Source organism: Scomber scombrus, chromosome 19, assembly GCF_963691925.1.
Source record: "Scomber scombrus chromosome 19, fScoSco1.1, whole genome shotgun sequence".
NCBI classification, from domain to species: Eukaryota; Metazoa; Chordata; class Actinopteri; order Scombriformes; family Scombridae; genus Scomber; species Scomber scombrus.
The window spans coordinates 3,067,852-3,089,059 of NC_084988.1; the positions used below are offsets into that span (position 1 = coordinate 3,067,852).

The following is a 21,208-nucleotide window of genomic DNA, read 5'->3' on the forward strand; positions in this document are numbered from 1 at the left end:
ACAGCCAGTGAAGGCAGCATCAGTGTGTCCAGCTGAGGTGGAGGAAGTGAGGAAACCGGCTGACCTCAGTCCCATTGGATCAGAAAGTACAGAAAGAGGGCTGTCATCATCCAGGAGGAAACATCTCTTCTCAGGAAAACATTTTCACCGGTTTCTTTCTTTCTTTCTTTCTTTCTTTTCTTCACTCAAATATTCAAATATTAGAAACGCACCACAGCAGCAGACTGAGACAGAAAGCCCTCCTTTCATTCTTTAAATAAACTCTGCATGATTGGACAGATTTTAAATGATAACTTTGTCACTTTTGGATAATAATTTGCACATTTGTAAAGCTTTTTTTTATTTAGTGGCAGAATGAAGAGAAGTTTATACATTTACACAATATTTTATTTTCTATCTGCACAACAGACAAGTATCAGAATCTCAACTTTGTCAAAATCCCCATTTATTTATTCTGAATATATTTAAACGAATTATTGATGATTAATGATCCTGTCACGCCTGAGTTACTTCCTGTGTTTCTAATTTGGCACATTGGGGACTTTTGGCACAACTTGACCTACTTCCTAGTTGCACAGAGAGAGAAAAAAACCTGCATCAATATTTGTGGTATAAAGAACAAACTTTACTGTAAAGACACAAAATAACCTCAGACCTGTTTTTCCAACAATTTTGTGATATTACTTCAACTACTTTTTGATATTAAATGATTGATTTGAACATTTCTAACTATTCTTGCTGAGAAACACAGTGTATCATTTTGTTATGTGTGTAAAAACTCAGATTTGTCCTTTAGTCTTTCACTGTTATCTTATAATCTTGTGTTAAACTTATCTTTCTTATATATAAAGAAGGTAAAACTTGGCCCAAATCACAAATTCTTGGTGATGTCGCCCACTAGTGGTGACAGAAAGAAGGTCAGCAAATATACTCTATTACAAGTCCTGCATTCAATATCTTTGGAAGGTACTGAAATGTACTAAAAGATATCAAAAGTACTACATTTTGGAGTATTATATTCATCATATATATATATATATATATATATATAGATATGCATGTAAGCAGCATTTTATTCTTTGAGGTAGAGCTACTTAAAATGTGTAATACTGCATATTTTATATAATAAAAACTGATTGAAATGTTTTGAAAAGTAGCTACAGCTGTGGAATAAATTTAGTGGATTAAATAGTATGTTTCCCCCTCACTCAAGTTAAATACAAGTACCTTAAATTATAACTTTAAGTACCATAATTAGATACTTCCTACCACTGTCTGCCTCTTGATTTAGGCTTTAAAATAAAAAAAGGTCACAATTATCTTTCAGAAAATACAGATATTTATAATTTCCTGGAAGTATCTAATAGTTATAGTAACTAGTGACAATCAGACAGTGAAGCCGAAGTGTTGTGGATAGCAAAACATTCATTCTTTATTGACTGGAAAAATACAGGGACCAAAAACAAAACAAAACGAAAAAGAAAAAAAAAGTGCAGTCAAATGATCCCCGAAACACCCATGATTAAAATCCCCAAAAGCGACTTCATCTCATCAACTGAATACATCTCAAAATTACAGAGTTAATGTGCAGCAAGTAAAGCGCTATGTTAAGTCATGCCACAAAGCAGAGGAGGGTTGAAGGGTCGAGGAAACGGGGAAGAGAGGAGAGGGGGAGAGAGAGAGAGAGGGAGAAAGGGAAGGGGAGGATGTAAAAGAGGAGAGGGGGAAAGGCCAGCCATTTTAGGTCGTACAGGGCATCGTGAGTCAAAGCCACAACACAAGAAAGCATCGGCTTCAATCTTCATCGTCTTCAAGCCAAAGTCCTCTCAGATCAGATCGCGTCGATGTCAATGTCGTCCTCCTCTTTTTCAGGCTTGTCCGGTTTCACAGTTTCCACTTTGAGCTCGCGGGCGGATGACGAGTAAACCACCTGATGGAGAGAGAGAGAGGAAGAAAGAAAGAGGGTGATGTCACAAAGCGTCCACAGAGAGATGCAACTACAATGTTTAACAGATTATAGTAACCTGAATATTAAGACGTCTGCAGTTACAGAAGTTAAGCCTGCTTAGTTTATATTAGCAATAATGTTACTGTTGTTCCTGATGATGCTGAGAGGGAGGGAGAGAGAGACAGAGGGAGAAAAAGAGAGACAGACAGAAGGAGAGAGAGGGAGAGAGAGAGAGGGTGAGAGGAGAGAGAGAGAGACAGAGAGGGTGAGAGGAGAGAGACAGAGAGGGTGAGAGGAGAGAGACAGAGGGTGAGAGGAGAGAGACAGAGAGACAGGGAGAGATAGACAGAGGGAGGGAGGGAGAGAGAGACAGAGGGAGAAAAAGAGAGACAGACAGAAGGAGAGAGGGAGAGGGAGAGAGAGAGACCGAGCGGGAGAGAGAGGGTGAGAGGAGAGAGAGAGACCGAGAGGGTGAGAGAGCGACCGAGAGGGAGAGAGAGGGTGAGAGGGTGAGAGAGACAATGTGAGAGATAGAAAGAGAAAAAAAAGAGAAAGAGAGAGAGGGAGACAGAGGGAGAGGAGAGAGAGACAGGGAGAGAGAGAGAGAGAGACACAGGGAAAGAGAGAGAGAGAGAGACACAGGGAGAGAGAGGGTGAGAGGAGAGAGAGAGGGAGAGAGACAATGTGAAAGATAGAAAAAGAAAAAAAGAGAAAGAGTGTGAGACAGAAAAAGAGTGTGAGATAGAAAGAGAAATAGAGAGACAGCCCCCCCCCTCCTGTTTCTTTAATAAGTATTTTTCTTTCATCTATTCATCATCTATTTATCTACGCATTTAATCATTTATTATTGTTGTTATTGTGGTTACTATCATTATTATTCATGTATGTTGTTATGTAACTAATTAGTCTCTTACTGAGGGATGAAGGGAGGGATAGTAGGATATTCTTTTCCTTTAATGCAGACGCTCTGATGTAATATTAAGTTGATTTACTACCATCTGTACTATCTGCAACAACTGAATAGAAAAATCTGTTGTCTTATTATCAGCTGGTCAATAAACCGTGAAGCCCTTTGCACCACGTTAACCTGTAAGAAATCTGTTATATAAATAAAGTTCGATTGATTTATTGTATTGTAATCAGCACTTCTGAGGCCGCTGACTCAGCAACAAGTTTGTCAATTTATCGTCAAAGCGGCGTAATGTCTTGAACCCGAGACCTTCAGGACAGAGTACTGACTGCTGTTACACTGAGCGGGGTCAAAGGTCACACGGCTGACAGTAGATAGAACTGAACAGTGGATTCAATGTGTGAAAGAAAGCAGCTGTTTTTTTCTGGTTGATTGCTCCCATGTTTGTTGTTGTGTTTGTATAGTGTGCCATATGTTGTCGTGCTTCTTTAATATTCAAAAAGTTAATCAAATTGTTTGTGGAGGGGAAAAAAACATCTCTAATTAGCAAAATAATTCAGTTTAAAACAAGCAAACCAGCCAGGATTGTATCTAAAATTTGCTAAAACAGTTAAACTCAGCTTTAAGTTAATTTTGCTCCCTGTACCAAAGATTTAAAGAAGATTTGAGGTTTCATTTCCTTTTTCTGGTCTTTTAGAGACTAGTTTAAACTTTTTTGTGAAGCAGACTTATCCGCTTTCTTGTTTAGACTGATTTGAGAAGATTGACTCGACTCTCATCTGTTCAATATGAAATCAGGATCCAGCAGCAGCAGCAGCTGGTTAGTTAAACATTAACACTGGAAAATAAAAAAGGGGGGGTTGGGAGCAGCTAGCGGAGTCGCTGTACCTGGCCAAAAATCCGTCTGGCACAAAACACGTTTCTTACATTTTGGTTTTTGTACAGATTAAACAAACGAGACGTGACGTGTTACATCGGGAGCTGCTGAGCTGCTGGCAGACAGACTGAATGTTCCTCTGTTTCACTGCTAAGTGATGACGGGACATGTTTGGACTTTTATACACTGAGAACTTTTTTTTTTATACAGCTTGATAATTTCCTCACCTTAAGTTTAGACAGATATCAGACACTGAAAGTCTGGAAAAATCTTTAAAACTGAAGTTAAATTCTGGCGTTTTTCACTATTAAATTATTTTATATTATATATTTTTATTTTATTCATTTTTAATATTTGTATTATTACTTATTTTTTATTTGTTATTTCATATTAATTTTATTTTCATTTTAATTATTTTTTTATTATTATTATTATGAGGAAGTGGAGAGTCTGAGCAGTAAAATGCAGCTACAGATATTTTTGGTTTCATGTTTTCTTCATACAATCATTTAAATTCTTAATAAGAAAAAACTGTAAAACTAAATTCTGGAAGAGATCTACGTCCGGCTCCGTTACCTCCACGTTCTCATCTTCCTCCTCCTCTTCTTCGTCGCTGCCCTCGCTCTCCTCCTCTGCCTCCTTCAGCCATTTGACAAAAGGAGCAGCCTTGGCGTGGATCTCTTTGGCGAGTTCCTTAGAGACGTACTTCTTAGAAACCTGATGGAGAAAAAGAGAGAGACGAGTTACAGCTCTGATTAAATACATCTGATCACTATTATCAGTGCAGGTGATTAAATTGGTTTTCTCTGTAATATTCCAGTTAAATTAGAGGCTTCAATATGTCATTTAGAGCAGAAATTAGATTATAATACAGTTCTTCAGAGGCAGTTTATATCAAATGTAATCTATAAAAAATGTCAAGGCAGACTGAATTAAATATATATATGTGCTTTAATGTGTTCAGAAGGTTATTTAAAACATTTATTTTGCCAAGCCAGAATCAATATTTGGCGATCTCATCATATAGTGTGCACTGGCTGATATAAATGTTGAGCTTTTTAAGAGTCATTTATCATAAAAAAACCTGATATTTTTATAGTTAAATCATTTTAAACTGTTAGTGAGCCAAAAGTCTGCTGCAGAGGGTTACAAATTCAGCTGAAACTAGATCAGTATTTGACATTTCACTTCTATTTTTCTTCTCGTCAGTGGCTGAAAGTGTGTGTTATAATATCTAGTGTCCCACCTTCTCTGCCCAGGCGAATATGACGTCTTCCTCCACTAGATCTGCATCGTAAAGGTCTTTGAGGATGATGGGAACACGCGCCAGCAGCTGAACCTGGTGCAGCTTCACCACACACTCAAAGCCTCCCAGCAGATACTTCTGGGCTTTCTTGTTGTTGTGGCAGAACTGAGGAGAAAAAGGAATGAAAGAAAGACGACAAGCGTGAGAAGAAGTCTTGACACTTGCTTTAAAGTCCTGAAGAGAAGAATGGTATAATTTGAGTTCTGGTGTAAAAATCAGACTAAATAAAAGCCGATTTGACGTTTACTCACTCGCAGGAAGTGCCGTTTGTACTTCTTAATCTGGTCGCGGATGTTAATGTCGAAGAGCAGCTCGCTGAGGATGAGGGGGCCCATGGCCTTCACATCCAGTCGCTCTGCCTCCGCCAAGATCTCTTTATCAGCCGCATCGATGGTTCCACTCTCTTTCTTTTGCTGGAGATCGAAAGGAGGAAAAGTTAAGAGGTGGAGGCTTAAAACAGGAGCAAAGATTTATTATGTTCCTTTTAATTAGTTAATAGTGGTATAAAGTCTTTCATGCTGTTGTTTCCTGTTTTAAATATTACTACTTCATATTTTCAAGTAGTGCTCAGAGGATTAGTCATTTTAAGTAATTATCAGTATTATTATAACGGAAGTAAAACATCTGTTGGTTATAGCCGAGTAGCTTTTCTCACTTTCACAAAATTGTAGAACAGGTTGACCCTCTCCTCCAGGGGTTTCTCCAGGTCCTCGCTGAGCGTGAGGTTCTTTGCGTGGTCACTGATCTCCTCCATTCGTCGCCTCTGTGCCTCCTCTGTAGTCTCCTCCGCCCAGTCTTCATCGTCATCATCTCCATCCTGACAACCCAACACACAGAGGACAAACGTCAGATGAAATAAATGGTGTGGGGTTGTTTTATTTTTAAAGCTGTTTTGAGTTTTTACTGAAGGTTAGAGCATACAGGAGAATACAAAAAGGAGTGAGGAAGAAGGTCAAGCAATAAAAAAAAAAAGGATATTTTATGTGAAACTAACTGGCAGATAAACTGTCAGCACTTCAGAGGAGGTGCATCTTTTATTCAAGCAGTCAGAACCCGTTTTGTTTTAACGCTTTGGGTAAATTTGAATGACCTCCTGAAGCAAATGTTAGACTAAAAACTTTTTTTTCCTAAATTCTTTGTGGAGGTCTCTCCAGGGCGAGCCACCGAGCCGATAGCCAACCCTAAAATGTGGAGCAGGCTTTCAAAGACCAAAACAAGGCAGTGAGGTTTGTCCAGAAAAGCCGGTGTTTCAGTTTCTTCCCACAACACATTTCAATTTGTTTGGGAGCTTTTTCCACCACGCTGCTGCTCGCCCAACAAAAACACAACATGTGCCAGCACCTTAAAAAAAATACTGCTGGTAAGGAAGCCTGAAGCCTGAGAAAAACAAGGCGTCGTCATCATGAAACACTAAACATCTCACTAACCAGAAAGAGAAGAAATTAACCCTTACATACTGTTCTGGTCAGATTTGACCTGTTTAGACACCTCAAATGTTCTTTTACCCTGAAATTTGATGACTTTTCCTAAAGTGGTCCAAAAATGCACAAACAGATGTTTATACTTTCGTAAAAGGTGCTACAAAATATGACGGCCCACCATAGTCTAGTTTGTGCCACTATAGTTGCATAGTGAGCAAAACATGTCTGTGAGCTGAAATATGGACATTAGTCTTTTTTTTAATGTTTGTTTGGAACATTTATGAACTGGTAAAATGTATTTCCAATGCTTTGTGGGCGTGACCTTTTTGCTGTGTCATCACCATTCATATACCTATACCACCAGTAGTTAAATTACTAAGGCACTATATTTCTATAACCTCTTAATTTTCTTCTCAGAGTGAACCACAATGATGCATCTGGCTTAAAAACGTGCCCTCGGACCTCCCTAGAGGGTCAGACTGAGATCAAACCAACATAGTCTCTTAAAATTCTGTGGGAAACTCTGTGCTATGTTATATTTTCATGTCTTAGGTAAAGTATGGACATGAAATTGTGTGATAGTAATAGTTTTTTATCCCCAAATGAGTGGTGTAAAACCTAAAAAATATATTCTCTCTGCTCCCTGAAACATTAAGTCAAGGTTTAATCACCCATTTGGCCTATTGATGCTTTCTAAATAGATCTGTGGTTCAAAATTTGGTATAGACACCTTTTTTATGAAGGGGATTCTTAGACCGAGTCAATTTTGACCTGGTCTAAGAACACAGTGCAAGGATGTAGAATATGAACAGTATGTAAAGGGTTAAATGGTCCAAAAATGAGACGTGTTTTAGTGCCCAACTTAAAATAAAAGGCCTTGCATATAAAGTTAATTATGTTTAACCTCAGCAAAGATTAAAAACACTGGGCTGGGCAGTGAATGTAGACTCTGTGTACTTATTGCTTAAGTAAAGATTAGCACTCGGTTCACTCGGTCACTGAACCTGGCAACCACAGTGTCTGAGCAACTATGTCAACCTATAAACCGTTTCACAATCTGCACTTTATAAAGCCTGGGTAAGCAAATTAAAACAGAAAAAGGGATGCAGCGTTATTATATTTTAAACTGTACGTTAGAAACTCTCACAGCTGCTCATGTCGCTATTTGACTGTCAAAGTAGTCGGAGTGCTGATCAAGTCATAAATAGGGTTGTTTTTTTTTTTATCTAGCTGCCCAGCTCAGCACCGATCCTGTCTGGTCAAAGATTAGGAGGAGGCGTAGGAGGAGGAGGCGTAGGAGGAGGAAACCTGACAATAACGCACCACGGCTTGAGGAGCGTCAAAGTTGTCTTGATTCCCTGCCTCTCCGCTGCCAGAGCCGTTCTCTTTATCCTTCTTACGGTTCTTCTTCTCTTTCTCTTTCTTTACAGATGCGGATCCAGGCTCATTCTCTGTTATATAAAGGAGTAGCAGATTTATTATTAGTCAAATATTTCAGGTTTTTTTTTATTTTTTATAACTGTGTCATCTTTAGAGGAGGATTGAACTACCAAATTATTGTTTATTTTTGGTGCCAGGTTTTAATTAGTAGAAGAAGAAAAGAAAAAAAAAGTCACCTGGTGGGTTTTTGAGGATGAACGTGCAGAGTTTGTGTCTGGTGTCAAGCATGCCGCGGTATCCACAGGCTTTACAGGCAGTGGCGATGGTTTGTTTCTTGGGGTTGACATTCTGTGGGAAAGACAAATAAAATGTTATCACAACATTTAAGCAGCTTCACTATAAAAATAAACCAGTAAGAGGAAATCTGCTTCAGTATTCAAGTATTTTCCACTTGGTGAATCAGCCTAACTTCTCTATTTTTAAGTTCGGTAACATGACTTAAATTCAAAATAATCTGGGAAAACAGAACCTTTTTTTTGTCTTTACTCCCATTTTTTTTATGCAGCTACACTCTAAAGCTGAACCCTAATCTTTAAATATAATAAACACTATAGTGAAAGTATAGTAAAATGACAAGAAACACACACTCTCTTCAAGCCATTGGGACAAAGTAAGACTCCAACCGTTTCTGATTGTGTGAAATATTTACCAGATCAGTTTCAGGGTTGTCACACTCGGGACACAGCACAAATTTTCTGATGAACCCATCAAGCATGTCCTGCAACTTGTTCGCCTCGTGGGATCCATTGACGATGTAACGGTCGTTTTTGGAATCAAACTGGGTCTGAGCGCCGAGTTCACAACCAAAAAACTTGGTCGGGACTGCAGAGAGATCATAAAACACATCATCAAGTCAATTTTATATTTAATTTCTATTTAGACAACATAAAAATTCAAGTTTATGCAACAGATAATCCTTTTCTGTGTGTAAGCGGTCAGGAATTTATTCATTTAGGATAATCTGAATCTACTTTAACACTTCTTCACACCAACATTTTGTCCCTCTAACATTTTGCCTCAAACACAGACGACAAATTAAAGAAGCAAAAAAATAAAAACTACATTTCCAGCTGCCGGCAGCAGTATAGGTTTAATATTATGCAGTTCTGTGGTTTCTTTGCCTGTTGATACGTCCGTCAGGCTGAAGTAATTTGACTTTAATCTCTTTACACAGTTTGGTTGAGTACATTCAGCGTGAAGTGATAAGGAGGGAGTAAACATCGGACAAGTTAAAAAGGTTTTGTTGATCTCCACAAGACTTTACTCTGCTTAAAATGAGCAGTCAGGAGCATAAATGAACATTAAAACATTGTTTTCTTGCCGTAATCATTCCTCCTGCTCATACTGACCATTAAAAGATCTGTTCATAATGTACTTACAATTTAAGTGATGAAGGACAAAACCCAATAAAAGTCCTCCTTCAGTGCAAAAATGTATTTAAAAGTTGATCTGAAGCAAATATGAAGCTTCAGTCGTCCAAATGAGTCAAATCAAGTCTTCTATGTTTCAGTGTTTTTAGTACCAAATACTTGACTGAGGTGACTATACTTCCACCACAGCTCAACAGGGAAACACTATGAGGGAATTTGATGCTAAAAAAGACTGTAAATGTGTCAGATATCACTTGACATGACTAACCCAGACTGATGATGCTAAATATAAACTTCACATCTACTTTTAAATGACTGTGTGGATTTTGTCCTCCTTCACTTTACATTGAAAGCACATTTGAAGATCTTTTAACAGTCAGTATGAACAGGAGGAATGATTACAGCGAGGAAAACCTCTTTCACTATTCATATAGACACCTGACTGTTGATTTAAGACAGGTGTTGGGATGAGAGAGAAATAGAGGATGACTCTACATGTGGAGTTACTTACATGTTGGAGGCCTGTTCAATGCCTTTGCAACATCAACCATGTTGACAATGACCGTCTTGATTCCATTCCCTTTGCCTTCAACCTGGATGGAAAAGACAAAAAAGATAAAGACAAAACCCAAAATGTTCCTCCTATAAACAGAATTTACAACTAAATTATATCTCAGTAAATCCCAATTTAATGAAGCCGACCCTCTATCCCATATCTGTAATCATTTAATATTTAGTGTTACTTGAACATGTTTAAACCACTGACAGCGAGCCGTTACCTTGGCAATCAGACGGGGCATCTTGTAGCGATAGAACTGGTCTGACACGCTGCGGTTGACGTTGACAGACATTTTAGCTGGACGTTAGCACTATCAGTAAGATAAAAGGATCTTGGTTGGGGATTTTTCGGGATCTTCTGTCTGGAAAAGAGGGGATGACATAAACGACTGCAAGCGTGCTCGGTCTCTGACATGAAAAACGTTGTGCCGCTGTGGCCGCAAGCTCCTTGCTTGAAGGCTAGATTTCCACCACACAGGTTCCAACGGCTGCGCAACAGCTCTGAAACAGGAGAGGAGAAAAGAAATTCATCAATATTTAAATGAGGCACATTTACCGGTAACACCTGAATATTTCATATATTCATTTTTTCTGTGTGTCTTTCCAGGACCATGTGTAGGTATCTATTTAGTTTTTAAGTCTGACAGTATTCTGAACAAACTTGTGTACAGGTACTGATCACTTTATTAGGAACAGCTGTGCAACAACTCTGCCTTAATTCCTACTTTAAGACACTTATACAGTCTATGTTTTTGTTCAAACTGTCAGAAAAGTGGCTGTTCTACTTTGAGGTTGTAGTGTGTGATGTACTAGAGTGCATTATGTTGAAAAGTGTTAATATTTTATCCACCTCTTTAATATAATGCAATCCAGTACACCACCACCACCTACTTCAACCTCATTAATAAAGTATCACATTTCATTTGAGCAAAAAAAAGCCAAAAATTAATTTATTAAAGCTTCTATTCTGGCTCCAAATGTAAGAACTTTATTCTTATTATCGTTATTAAAGTAAATATTTGGTTGACTGCTTGTGAGACAATTTCTGATAACTGGTGAACACTTTTCACTGTTATCTGACAGCTTATAAAGCAAAAAGTTAATTGAAACCACATATAGTCACAGCCCTAATTGTATTAATGCTTTTCGCAATTTAATACTTTATTTGTTAAGCTAATAAATCAATGAGAACAGAAACAAAGTGGCCAAAGTTGATCCTTGAGCCACTTCTCAGCCAAACTGAGCTGAAGTTAAAACACAGGTGTGCCAAATGAAACAGAGGCGGTGCCAGCATGGAGGATCCAGAGAGAGAGACTCAGGAGACAGCTGGGGGGGCACACTGCAGAGTCCCTCAATTAAAATGTCAGCATAAATTCCTTCATTGTCAGATGGATTACAAACATGAATCGATAAAGGTCGAAGTCTCTGCGCTCAGAAAATAACTGCTGACAAATTCAAATCCATAAAATATGCCTGTTATCCAAGAATGAGCAAGCAAGAAAGATTAAAGGACAAGTTCATAACTTTTCAAACCTGTTATAATGAGCAGTCAGGTGTCCATATGAACAGAGAAAGAGGTTATTTCTCCTTTAAATGTTGATGTTTAGCTTATATTTAGAAGATCCCTTCATAATACACTTACAATTAAAGTGGTTGGGACAAAATCCACAGCTAATATGAAGCTTCAGCCATCCTAAATGAGTCAAATCAAGTCTTCTATGTTTCAACATTAGTCTTTTTAGTGCCAGAATCCATCTTATTGTTACTATACTTCCACCACAGCTCAACAGGGAAACACTGTAATTATTTAGTGCAGAAATACATTTAAAAGTAGATGTGAAGCTTATATTGAGCTTCAGCAGTCTGAGTTAGTCATATCAAGTGATATCTGACACATTTACAGTCTGATTAGCATCAAATTCTCTCTTAGTGTATAGTAGTATAGTAACAAAAAGAGGGAATCTAGCACTAACGTTGAAAAATATCTACTTAATTTGGCTCATTTGCATAACTAAAGCTTCATATAAACTTTTAAATACATTTTGGACATTGGACAACAGTGAATTCCAGTTCAAAATCACAAATAACATAATAAATATATTCTAAAAGGATCTTTTAACAGTCAGTATGAACAGGAGGAATGATTACAGCATGACAAACATGTTTCAAATATCCATATGGAGCACCTGACTTGTTATTTAAAGACAGCATTGTGACAAATTGTGAACTCTACCTTTTAATTCACAAGGGGAGGGGGGGAGGGAATCCAGCCACATAAAAACAAACAAACAAACTGGATGCTTACCTCAGCTTTTTGCAGCCATATTATTATACGTACATAAATGGTTTAGTGAAAGCCTTTTGTTTTACACTAGGGCCTCTCTTTTTCTTTTTTTTTTGGTCACATAAGGCCTGCTCTTGTTTAACAGGTCACAAACAGGAGGCCTAGCAGCTGCCAAACATCTCTCTCCCCCTGCTGACGCTTTAAACACCAGCTATGCAGCTTTTTCCCCTCTCTCTCTCCCTCCCCTCTCTCTCTCTCTTCTCCTCAGTCATGCAGGCGTGATTCAACATGAAACTAACTAAAGCCAGTGTCATGCAAAGTCTATGGAAAAGAAAGTAGTGTCGTTGCTGGGGGGGGGGGGGGCAGAGGTCGAAGCTATTTCAGTGTATATGTGTTGAGGAGCAGGAGGAGGAGGAGGAGGAGGGAGGAGACAGAAGTGGGGGTAGTTAGCTTAGCTGGCCGCTTGGTGCAGAGTGCGTCATACAGTCACTGCTGCACACGAGTGACGGGACTGGGAGACGCCATTTTAGCACAGTGGCGCAGGAGAAACATGTCATATTACCCAATAATCGCTCTCTTACCTGCATAGCAACGCCGACACGTCTATTTTAAGAAGCAAAACGTGCAAAAACGTACACTTAATCGTGCTTTGGACTTACCGTTTTCGCAAAACAAAGACATAAACACAACGCTGATCGTCCAAGAGCCGCAGTGAACGGTGGTCGATGGCTGTTGCTGGTGTTGTAGTAGTAGAAGAAGAAGTAGTGGCTGCAGCAAAAAGGGAGGGGAGGGAGGGGGGGTCCTCTTTAAGCTGTAATATATGGAGGAGGGGGGGTGGGGGTCTTTTTTTTTTTTTTAGTCCTCTGAGGCACAGTTTAACACCCTGAAGCTTGAAGACGGTAAATGGTGGTGCAGGTGCCAAGCTCTCATTGAGTAGAAGAAGAGAGAGAGAAGAGGGAGAGACGTCCGTGGGGTTTGGGGGACCTAGGAAAGAGAGGAAGAGAGAGGAGGATGAGAGAGAGAGAGAGAGGGAGAGAGAGGAAGGGGGGTGTGAAGAGAAAGCGAGAGAGGAGAGGAAAATATTGTTCATATCCATACAATACATCATCATCATCATCAGGTGTGTGTGTGTCTGTGTATGTATGTGTTACTGTGTGTCTGTAGTAGTTTCCATTCCATTTAACCCTCTCTAACAACACCAGCTGTCAGATAATAGACACATCCCCCTGATAGTTCTCCAACCTTCCTTTAATAACAACATTAAATAATAATAATGTCTATACTAAGTTGGCTTCGACTAAATAAAGACAAATCAGGTTGTTACACGTGTTTCAAAGCTAAACCCTCCCATATTAAATGACCACACAATCATATTTACAGTGATTAATAAGCATCTTAGATTCACCACAGAGCTGAGAAGATTTAAAAATGTGTATAAATGTTAAATAAATAACCTATGTTTAAAAAAAAAAACGGTATATGTAACATTAACCTCCAGGAAATAGCCAGATCCCAAAGATAGCTAACGCGAGAAGCCAAGCTAACCACGACGATAATGTGATCAAGGTTGTAGATATATATTTAAACGTTTAAGCCATAGTTTTCTTCTCTTGGTTAAGGCTGTGAAAAACGATGTTAAAATCCACGTCAGGGTGAGATAAAAACTGAAATGTAAAAAGAGGAGAGTTATCTCACAGCTTACCTCTCGAATGTTCTGCGTGATAAACGGCTCCTCGCGTCGCTTTTACTGACGGATGTGAAGTTAACGAGCGGAAGGAGAGGGAGGACTTCCGGTGGTGGCATTCATTTCAAAGTAAAACATCCTGTACTTGTGTTGTTGTTTTTTTTTAATGTGGTTCCTGTTTGCGCAAGTCTGTACTTTAAAGGGCGAGTCCACAGTTTTTACAAGTCTGATAAAAAAATAGCTAGCTCAGGCTGTGGCTGCCCCCTTGACTCCATAGAGGTGGTGGGAGAGAGGAGACCAACACCTCCCACCCTCTGCATCAGACTGTGAGGGCCTTCAGCAGCTCCTTCAGTGACTGACTCATACACCCCAAGTGCAGTCAGACTGTACAATGCTGCACTATAATTGCACTTTAAGGTCCTTTTTTAATTTATTTTATTTTATTGTTGTATACATTTGTTTTGAGCTGATGTAGCGATGAATTTCCCCACTGTGGGATCAATAAAGTTTTATCTTATCTTATAAGGTGTCCCCCACATAGTCATTTAAAAGTTGATGTGAAGCAGTCTGAGTTAGTCATACCCAGGGTTGGGAAGGTTGCTTTGGAAATGTAATAGGTTACAGATTACTAGTTACCTTATTTAAAATGTAATAAGTAATGTAACTATTTCAATAACTCAAACCAATTAATGTAAATTATTACATTTGATTACTTTATGATAAAAAAAAAAAGTGTAATTAAATTAAAGCTCGGGAGTTTTTTTTCCTATTTTTTAAATATTTAACATGTTACTGAATACAGATATTGCTGTTTGTAATTCTTTAAAATCAATATTTTTATCACCACAGCCTTCCTTTGAGATATGGAATACTAGATTTGTATGTAGCCTTTTTGTGAAGCCCATCAATCATAAAATGTCAGACATGTAAATCTATCATTCAAACCAGATCATTGTTAATGTGATTTTTTACTCCCTATTTCTCTAGATTTGTTCATTCAACCTTTTATTTTTATTTTGAAAGGATAACCGGAAGAATTATATCAAGCTTGACGCAACCGCTGACATCCTCCTCTCTGATTGGCTGACTGCCTGACGCCGTACGTGCGTAGGCGCTTCCTCAACTTGACTCGCAGAAACAGCAAAATAGAAGATGGTGAGTATGAAATGGCAAAAAACCCTCAATTTCCCGACATTTACAGGTGGAGTCTCGACCAAGATGTTCTCTTAGACTTGCTCTCGATTAAAGGAAACCGACTTTTTGGCTTCAGCTCGTCTGCAAAGTCGAAGTTTTGATGTTTTTTTTGTCGTAGTGAAGCTTCATTCCGAGATGGATCAATGATCACATGACAGCTGAGCACTTTAGTCCCCAAATATCAAAGCGACAAGCTGCAACAACCCATTAAAGTCCCTCTGTTCATGTGCACGGTGGCCTTTTATGTGTCCATTAGTCATCATTTGTCTCTGTTTGATTGATAGCGCGACGTTTTGTCACTTTTTTTCTCACCCCCGTTAGCTCGCCGTGCTAACAGGCTAACAGCTACCTTATCACTCAGTCACTCACCTGATATCTGCAACTGTTAACCATCTCTGTGTGTAATCAGCTAGTAATGACTGCAAATTACATGCTATACATTCATGCATTCACTCACTCAGTCATTCACTCATCCTCTCATTGTCTTTTATAAACACATTTTCACAAAGTGCAGGAAATGTTTGTAAAGACAACAAGTTAAAGTGTATTTTAAGTGCATTTACTCAAGATCGGTACTTTTGAGGTACTGAGTGTTTTCATGTAATGCAAGTTCCTACTTCCCCTCCACTACATCTCAGAGGGAAATGTTGTAATGTCTACTTCACTACATTTATTTGACAGCTTTAGTTACTTTTCAGATGAAGATTTGACACAATGGATAATATAACAAGCTTTTAAAATACAACACATTTTTAAAGATGAAACCAGTAAACCAGTGTGTAGTCAGGCTCACATTTCAGATGTCTATGAGTTGTTAACAGCTCCACCAAATAGTGATTTTCCCCTCTAAACTTCTCACATGCTTCAAATCAAAGAATAGAGAAAAAGACCAAAAACTAAAAACATTTTATCATCTCACCAGCCCTCACATTTATCTGCTGACCCTTTGGAGGGGCCCCACCCCTAGGTTGGGAACCACTGGACTAAACTAGCTAACTGTATATAAAGTAGTGTAAACTAGCTCCACCTCCAGCAGCTACAACAGTAACATGCTGCTCTAACACTGATGCTTCACTATTAATAATCTAATGATGTCATAATAATAATATATCAGTCAGAGGGACCAAACCACTACTTTTACTGTAATACTGCATACTACATCACTCATAATACTGCAGTACTTTACTGTAATACTGCATACTACATCACTCATAATACTGCAGTACTTTTACTGTAATACTGCATACTGCATCGCTCATAATACTGCAGTACTTTTACTGTAATACTGCATACTACATCGCTCATAATACTGCAGTACTTTTACTGTAATACTGCATACTACATCACTCATAATACTGCAGTACTTTTACTGTAATACTGCATACTACATCACTCATAATACTGCAGTACTTTTACTGTAATACTCTAACTACATATACTGCTAATATTTACTGTATTACTTTTAATAAAGTAAAGGATCTGATTACTTGTTCCCCTGCTCTGCTTCACCACATTGTTTTGATCACACAGTAAAATAAATATAATCTATAATTCTTTAATGTAATCACTAACCATCATCAGCCATTAACCAGCGATTCAACCACATTGTCGTTTAACTTTTCTTATTTGTTTTGGAATGATTAATATCTGTCGACTTAATCCATTCACTTTTTAATTTCTAATTTCAGTTTTTCCTTCTTGTCCCAACTGTTTCTTCTTGTCTCTTCTTTTTATATTTTTTTCCCCACCAATCTTTGATCATGCCTTGTGTCATTCTCTCCACGCACATCCTGCCTTCCTCTCTCTCTCACCCGCTACACTCCTCCCACCACCCCCTCCTTGCCTGTCTCCAATCAACCAGGCTGGTCACCGGGTAAGTGTCCTCGCTCTGTGTCGGGTCCCTGTGGTTTTTTCTGCTCGCTCTTCTGCCTGGAACACTAACACTGGGATTGGGATTGCTCCACCGTTTGGAGAGATCTGCTGTTTTTCTACGTCTCACAGCACGACTAGCTGCTGCTTATTCAGCAACCTGCAGCTGGCAACCTATGATGCTTTAATTACACATTCACTTTGCTTTTGCCCTAAAAGAAAAACTCACTAGTTAATAATCGACCCAAAACAAGCCAAAACACTTTGAGAGCTTGTTTAGATATCTGTGACTTAGGTAGGGGTCGAGTTTAGTTATTTAAAGTAAGTCAGTGTTTCCCAAAGTCCAACATACAACCTAAAATATCTTCTTCTGTCCTGACAAACTGTTCACAACCCAAAGATATTCAGTTAACTGTCACAGAAGACTAAAGAAACCCAAAAATATTCACATTTAAGAAGCTGGATCAGGAGAATGTGGGCATTTTTTTCCTCAGAAATGACTCAAAATGTTTAATTTGTTGTTAAAATAATTAGCAGTTAATTTTTAGTAAACACATTCATTGAATAATTATTGCATCTCTTAAATGTAATCACTAAAACAAAGATATTATTCCTCTAAGCCACACATTTATCCATCAGTCATAGTTCCTTGTAATGTGGGTGTCTGCTCGCCAGTGGAGTGATATGGTTATTTTATGGGTTTCATGTTTAATATGAATCAGGTTTGTTGGTGTTTCGTTTCTTATTGACTCCTTGTGTTTGTGTGAAAACATAATTATCTCTCTCTCTTAAATGTCCTACATCTTTTCATTGAGTGTCTGATATTCAGCTGTGCTCCCGTTAAAGACGAACATTAACTTGCTACTGTTATTTATTCAGTGACATGTACGACCCAGTTTGAGTTCAGACACTTAATAAACACAGCTTTGTACTTATAAAACTTTAGAATTGCTTATTTACTAGTTTGAGCTTCAAGAAACCTTTTTATGAGCCTGTTATTACATTTATCCACTGTACTGAATTAATCTGGACTAGGTTTGTTGTTTGGGTTCAATAACATAAATTAATTTGATTGTTTGAGACAATATTCAAACAATTGAAACATAACTAACTGAGGAGTACAGTGGTTCTGGTGGTACTGGCATCATTCTCTGCTGCAGAAACAACCTGTGGCGTCCCACATAGCTCTATCCTCGGCCCACTTCCTTTATTTTCAACGTTCAGACCCAACATGCAGTCTGAACTCTCTCAGGGCTCGCCGGTGGGTGTCTAACCTGTGTGCGTGTGTCTGTGTGATGCTCTCAGTTGGTCCTGGTGTTAGGTGACCTGCACATCCCCCACCGGTGCAACACCCTGCCAGCCAAGTTCAAGAAGCTGTTGGTACCGGGGAAGATCCAACACATTCTCTGCACGGGCAACCTCTGCACCAAGGAGAGCTATGACTACCTGAAAACCCTCGCTGGAGACGTCCACATAGTCCGGGGAGACTTCGACGAGGTCTGTGTGTGTTTGGAGACAACGTTAAAATAATCTAAAGCCCAGATAACATTCATTACACCCCACAGCACTAGAAGAAACCCTGCTTAGTTGGTCAGGGTAAAGGGTCAAGAGAAACTGTATTCCTTAGATGCATAACCTTTAAATGCAAATGAGGCATTCAAGAGAAAAAACTATGTAATCATATGAAATGGACCGGGTGCAATATTTATATTTTAGCATGTTATATTCCAGATTAGTCTATGAAATCATAAAAGACGCGACACAAGTTGCCAAGCAGAATTTTATTTGACAGAATTTCCGATCTGAGGTTCATTCGAAAGAGCCACAACTTATGTAGCTGAGTATTTAATTGCATTGTAGGAGGAAATGGAGCTCTTGCCAGTGCTACAGACGGAAGGACTGCAAGGTAATGAAGTGGTAATTGCTCCCTCCTCGCTGATCTCATGTTTACTGTATCTGGTTGAAGCTCACGTGGCAGTTTTCAGTGGTGTATTATTGAGAGCAAAGTGTGTTATTACAAAAAACAGCACCGTCGAATGATAGTAACATTACACCTTGTTGCCTTCTCGTCCCCCTCCCAGAACCTGAACTACCCGGAGCAGAAGGTGGTGACAGTGGGCCAGTTTAAGATCGGCCTCATTCACGGCCACCAGGTGATCCCCTGGGGCGACATGGCCAGCCTGGCGCTGCTCCAGAGGCAGCTGGACGTCGACATCCTCATCTCCGGGCACACACACAAGTTCGAGGCGTTTGAAAACGAGAACAAGTTCTACATCAACCCCGGTTCAGCCACAGGAGCCTACAGCGCACTGGAAAGGTATGAAAGCCATTTACACTAATGAAGCCCTGCTGGTGCTGCTACAACCAACAAGCCTGGAAATGGGGTCAAATTAAGTGCATCATAATAAACTAAAGATCTTTGGGTTGTGGACTAGTGATTGAGACAGAAACAGACATTTGAGGGCATCATCTTATGTTTTGGGGAACAGTTATCGACATTTTTCACCATTTTTTGTTTCTCTTCATCAAATCACTAATTGATTAATTGACAAAATAATCTTACGTCTGCTCACGTTTCATTATTTATCAAGAAAAACAAGGCCACGCTAATGAACCTGATATGACTTTAACTTTATAACTTTATTTAACCCTCCTGTCAAATTGACCCCATCTCTTTTGACTGTTCCTTCTTTCCTTCCTTCCTTCCTCCCTCTTTCTTTAATTTTTCCTTCGTTCTTCCCCTCCTTCTCTCTTTCGTTGCTCCCTCCTCCTTCCATACTTCTTTCCTCACTTCCATCCTTCCTTCCTTCCTCCTCTCCTTCCTTCCTTCCTCTTTTCCTCCCTCCATACTCCTTTCCTTCCTTCCTTCCTTCCTTCCTTCCTTCCTTCCTTCCTTCCTTCCTTTCTTCCTTCCTCCCTTCCTTCCTCCTTTCCTTCCTCCCTTCCTTCCTCCTTTCCTTCTCTCTTTACTTCCTTCTTATTTTCCTCCCTCCCTTCTTACTCCTTTCCTTCCTTCCTTCCTTCCTTCCTCCCTTCCTTCCTTATTTCCTTCCTCCCTTCCTTCAATCCTTCCTTCTTTCCTGAGGACAACAGGAGGGTTAAGATCCCTTTAATATATTAATGTGTAGGGCTGCGACTAACTAATTATTTGCATTATCGATCCATCTGTTTTTCTATATTCTCAATGAATTCACTAGTCATTGGTCTTTAAAATGTAGAAGTAAATGTCGTAAAAAAATGTGGATTCCTGTTAAAAAATGGTTGATTGAAATAATGTAATAGTTGCAGCTATAGTCCGCATTACATTTGATAATCTACAGAACTGAAACAGGAAGTGAAACTGCTGATGCTCTTCTCCAGTGTGACAAACTGTACAACTCGTGTGTAACGCTAGAACCACACTGACTGTAATTACAAGCAGCCAAGAGCACAGCAGAATTCTTGACCTAAAACGCATCTGTCCTCTCTCCTTTCAGCAACATCATCCCCTCTTTTGTATTAATGGACATCCAGGCATCTACAGTGGTGACGTACGTTTATCAGCTGATCGGTGACGACGTGAAGGTGGAGAGAATCGAGTACAAGAAATCTTAAAGAGAGTTTTGTGAGTTGAGGAGAGGCAGAAGGGAGGGGGGCGGTCAGTGTAACGTTTCATTCCTATTTTCCACCACCAGGGGGCAGCAGCAGCGTCCCCCTCACAGTCACCACAATGTCGATGCTGTAACAAACTGTTCAGTAACTTAACTCTAAAAGATCTATGTATTATATTGTTTATATGTCATCAGCATTTGCTTGTATCCAGGCTGTCATTTGGTAACTGTAGAGAATGCAATAATGTCATATGTATTTGTTATCAAAAGAAATATTCGGTGCCATTTTCTGTTCCTTTTTTTTCTCTCTTCTTTTTTAAAATTTTCACCCTTGTCATGTCCTGTACATGTAACCAACAGGCCTTTAGCTTCCTGTAGTCGGCCTTCTTTCATTCATTTCCTTCCCACAATAAAGATTTAATTTCACTCCATCAGTTATTCTGTCTTCAATTATAAAAGCAGTGTTTATTTGATGGTGTAAACCACACATGTAGCAGCACAATATATTCATATAATCATCAATGAAGGAAGTGCTCAGATTCTTTATTTAGGTAAAAGCAGCAATATCAGAATGTAAAAGTACTCAGTTGCAAGTAAAAATCCTGCATTTAAAATCATTCTTTAGTAATAGTACAGAAGTATAATCTGCTAAATTTACTTAAAGTATTACAAGGTAAAGTCCTGCTGCTCTAACTTTATGACAGTAGATTATTAATAGTGAAGCATCAGTGTTAGAGCAGCATGTTACTGTTGTAGC

The 21,208-nt window shown here is 39.0% G+C and overlaps 2 protein-coding genes across 3 annotated transcripts; one reads left to right on the forward strand and one right to left on the reverse strand.

Moving 5' to 3' along the window:
* Positions 1–1,405: 1,405 nt before the first annotated feature.
* eif5 (eukaryotic translation initiation factor 5) lies at positions 1,406–13,854 on the reverse strand. The gene is made up of 12 exons (XM_062440020.1): positions 13,817–13,854; positions 12,774–13,098; positions 10,052–10,331; positions 9,784–9,865; positions 8,552–8,724; positions 8,079–8,190; positions 7,786–7,913; positions 5,697–5,858; positions 5,293–5,454; positions 4,982–5,146; positions 4,312–4,452; positions 1,406–1,930 (listed from the first exon to the last, which is right to left on the reverse strand). Exons 3-12 carry the CDS (start codon positions 10,121–10,123, stop codon positions 1,832–1,834), a joined length of 1,296 nt encoding a protein of 431 aa, XP_062296004.1. The 5' UTR covers positions 10,124–10,331; positions 12,774–13,098; positions 13,817–13,854; the 3' UTR covers positions 1,406–1,831.
* A 973-nt stretch (positions 13,855–14,827) lies between these two features.
* On the forward strand, positions 14,828–20,882 carry vps29 (VPS29 retromer complex component). 2 transcript variants are annotated; one of them, XM_062440024.1, is made up of 5 exons: positions 14,922–14,953; positions 16,854–16,865; positions 18,167–18,358; positions 18,943–19,178; positions 20,338–20,882. In XM_062440024.1, the coding sequence occupies exons 1-5, from the start codon at positions 14,951–14,953 to the stop codon at positions 20,453–20,455; spliced, it is 561 nt and encodes a 186-aa protein (XP_062296008.1). In that variant the 5' UTR covers positions 14,922–14,950; the 3' UTR covers positions 20,456–20,882. The 2 variants fall into 2 exon arrangements, with proteins under 2 accessions (XP_062296009.1, XP_062296008.1); XM_062440025.1 differs by lacking the exon at positions 16,854–16,865 and having other exon boundaries at positions 14,828–14,953.
* Positions 20,883–21,208: the final 326 nt, after the last annotated feature.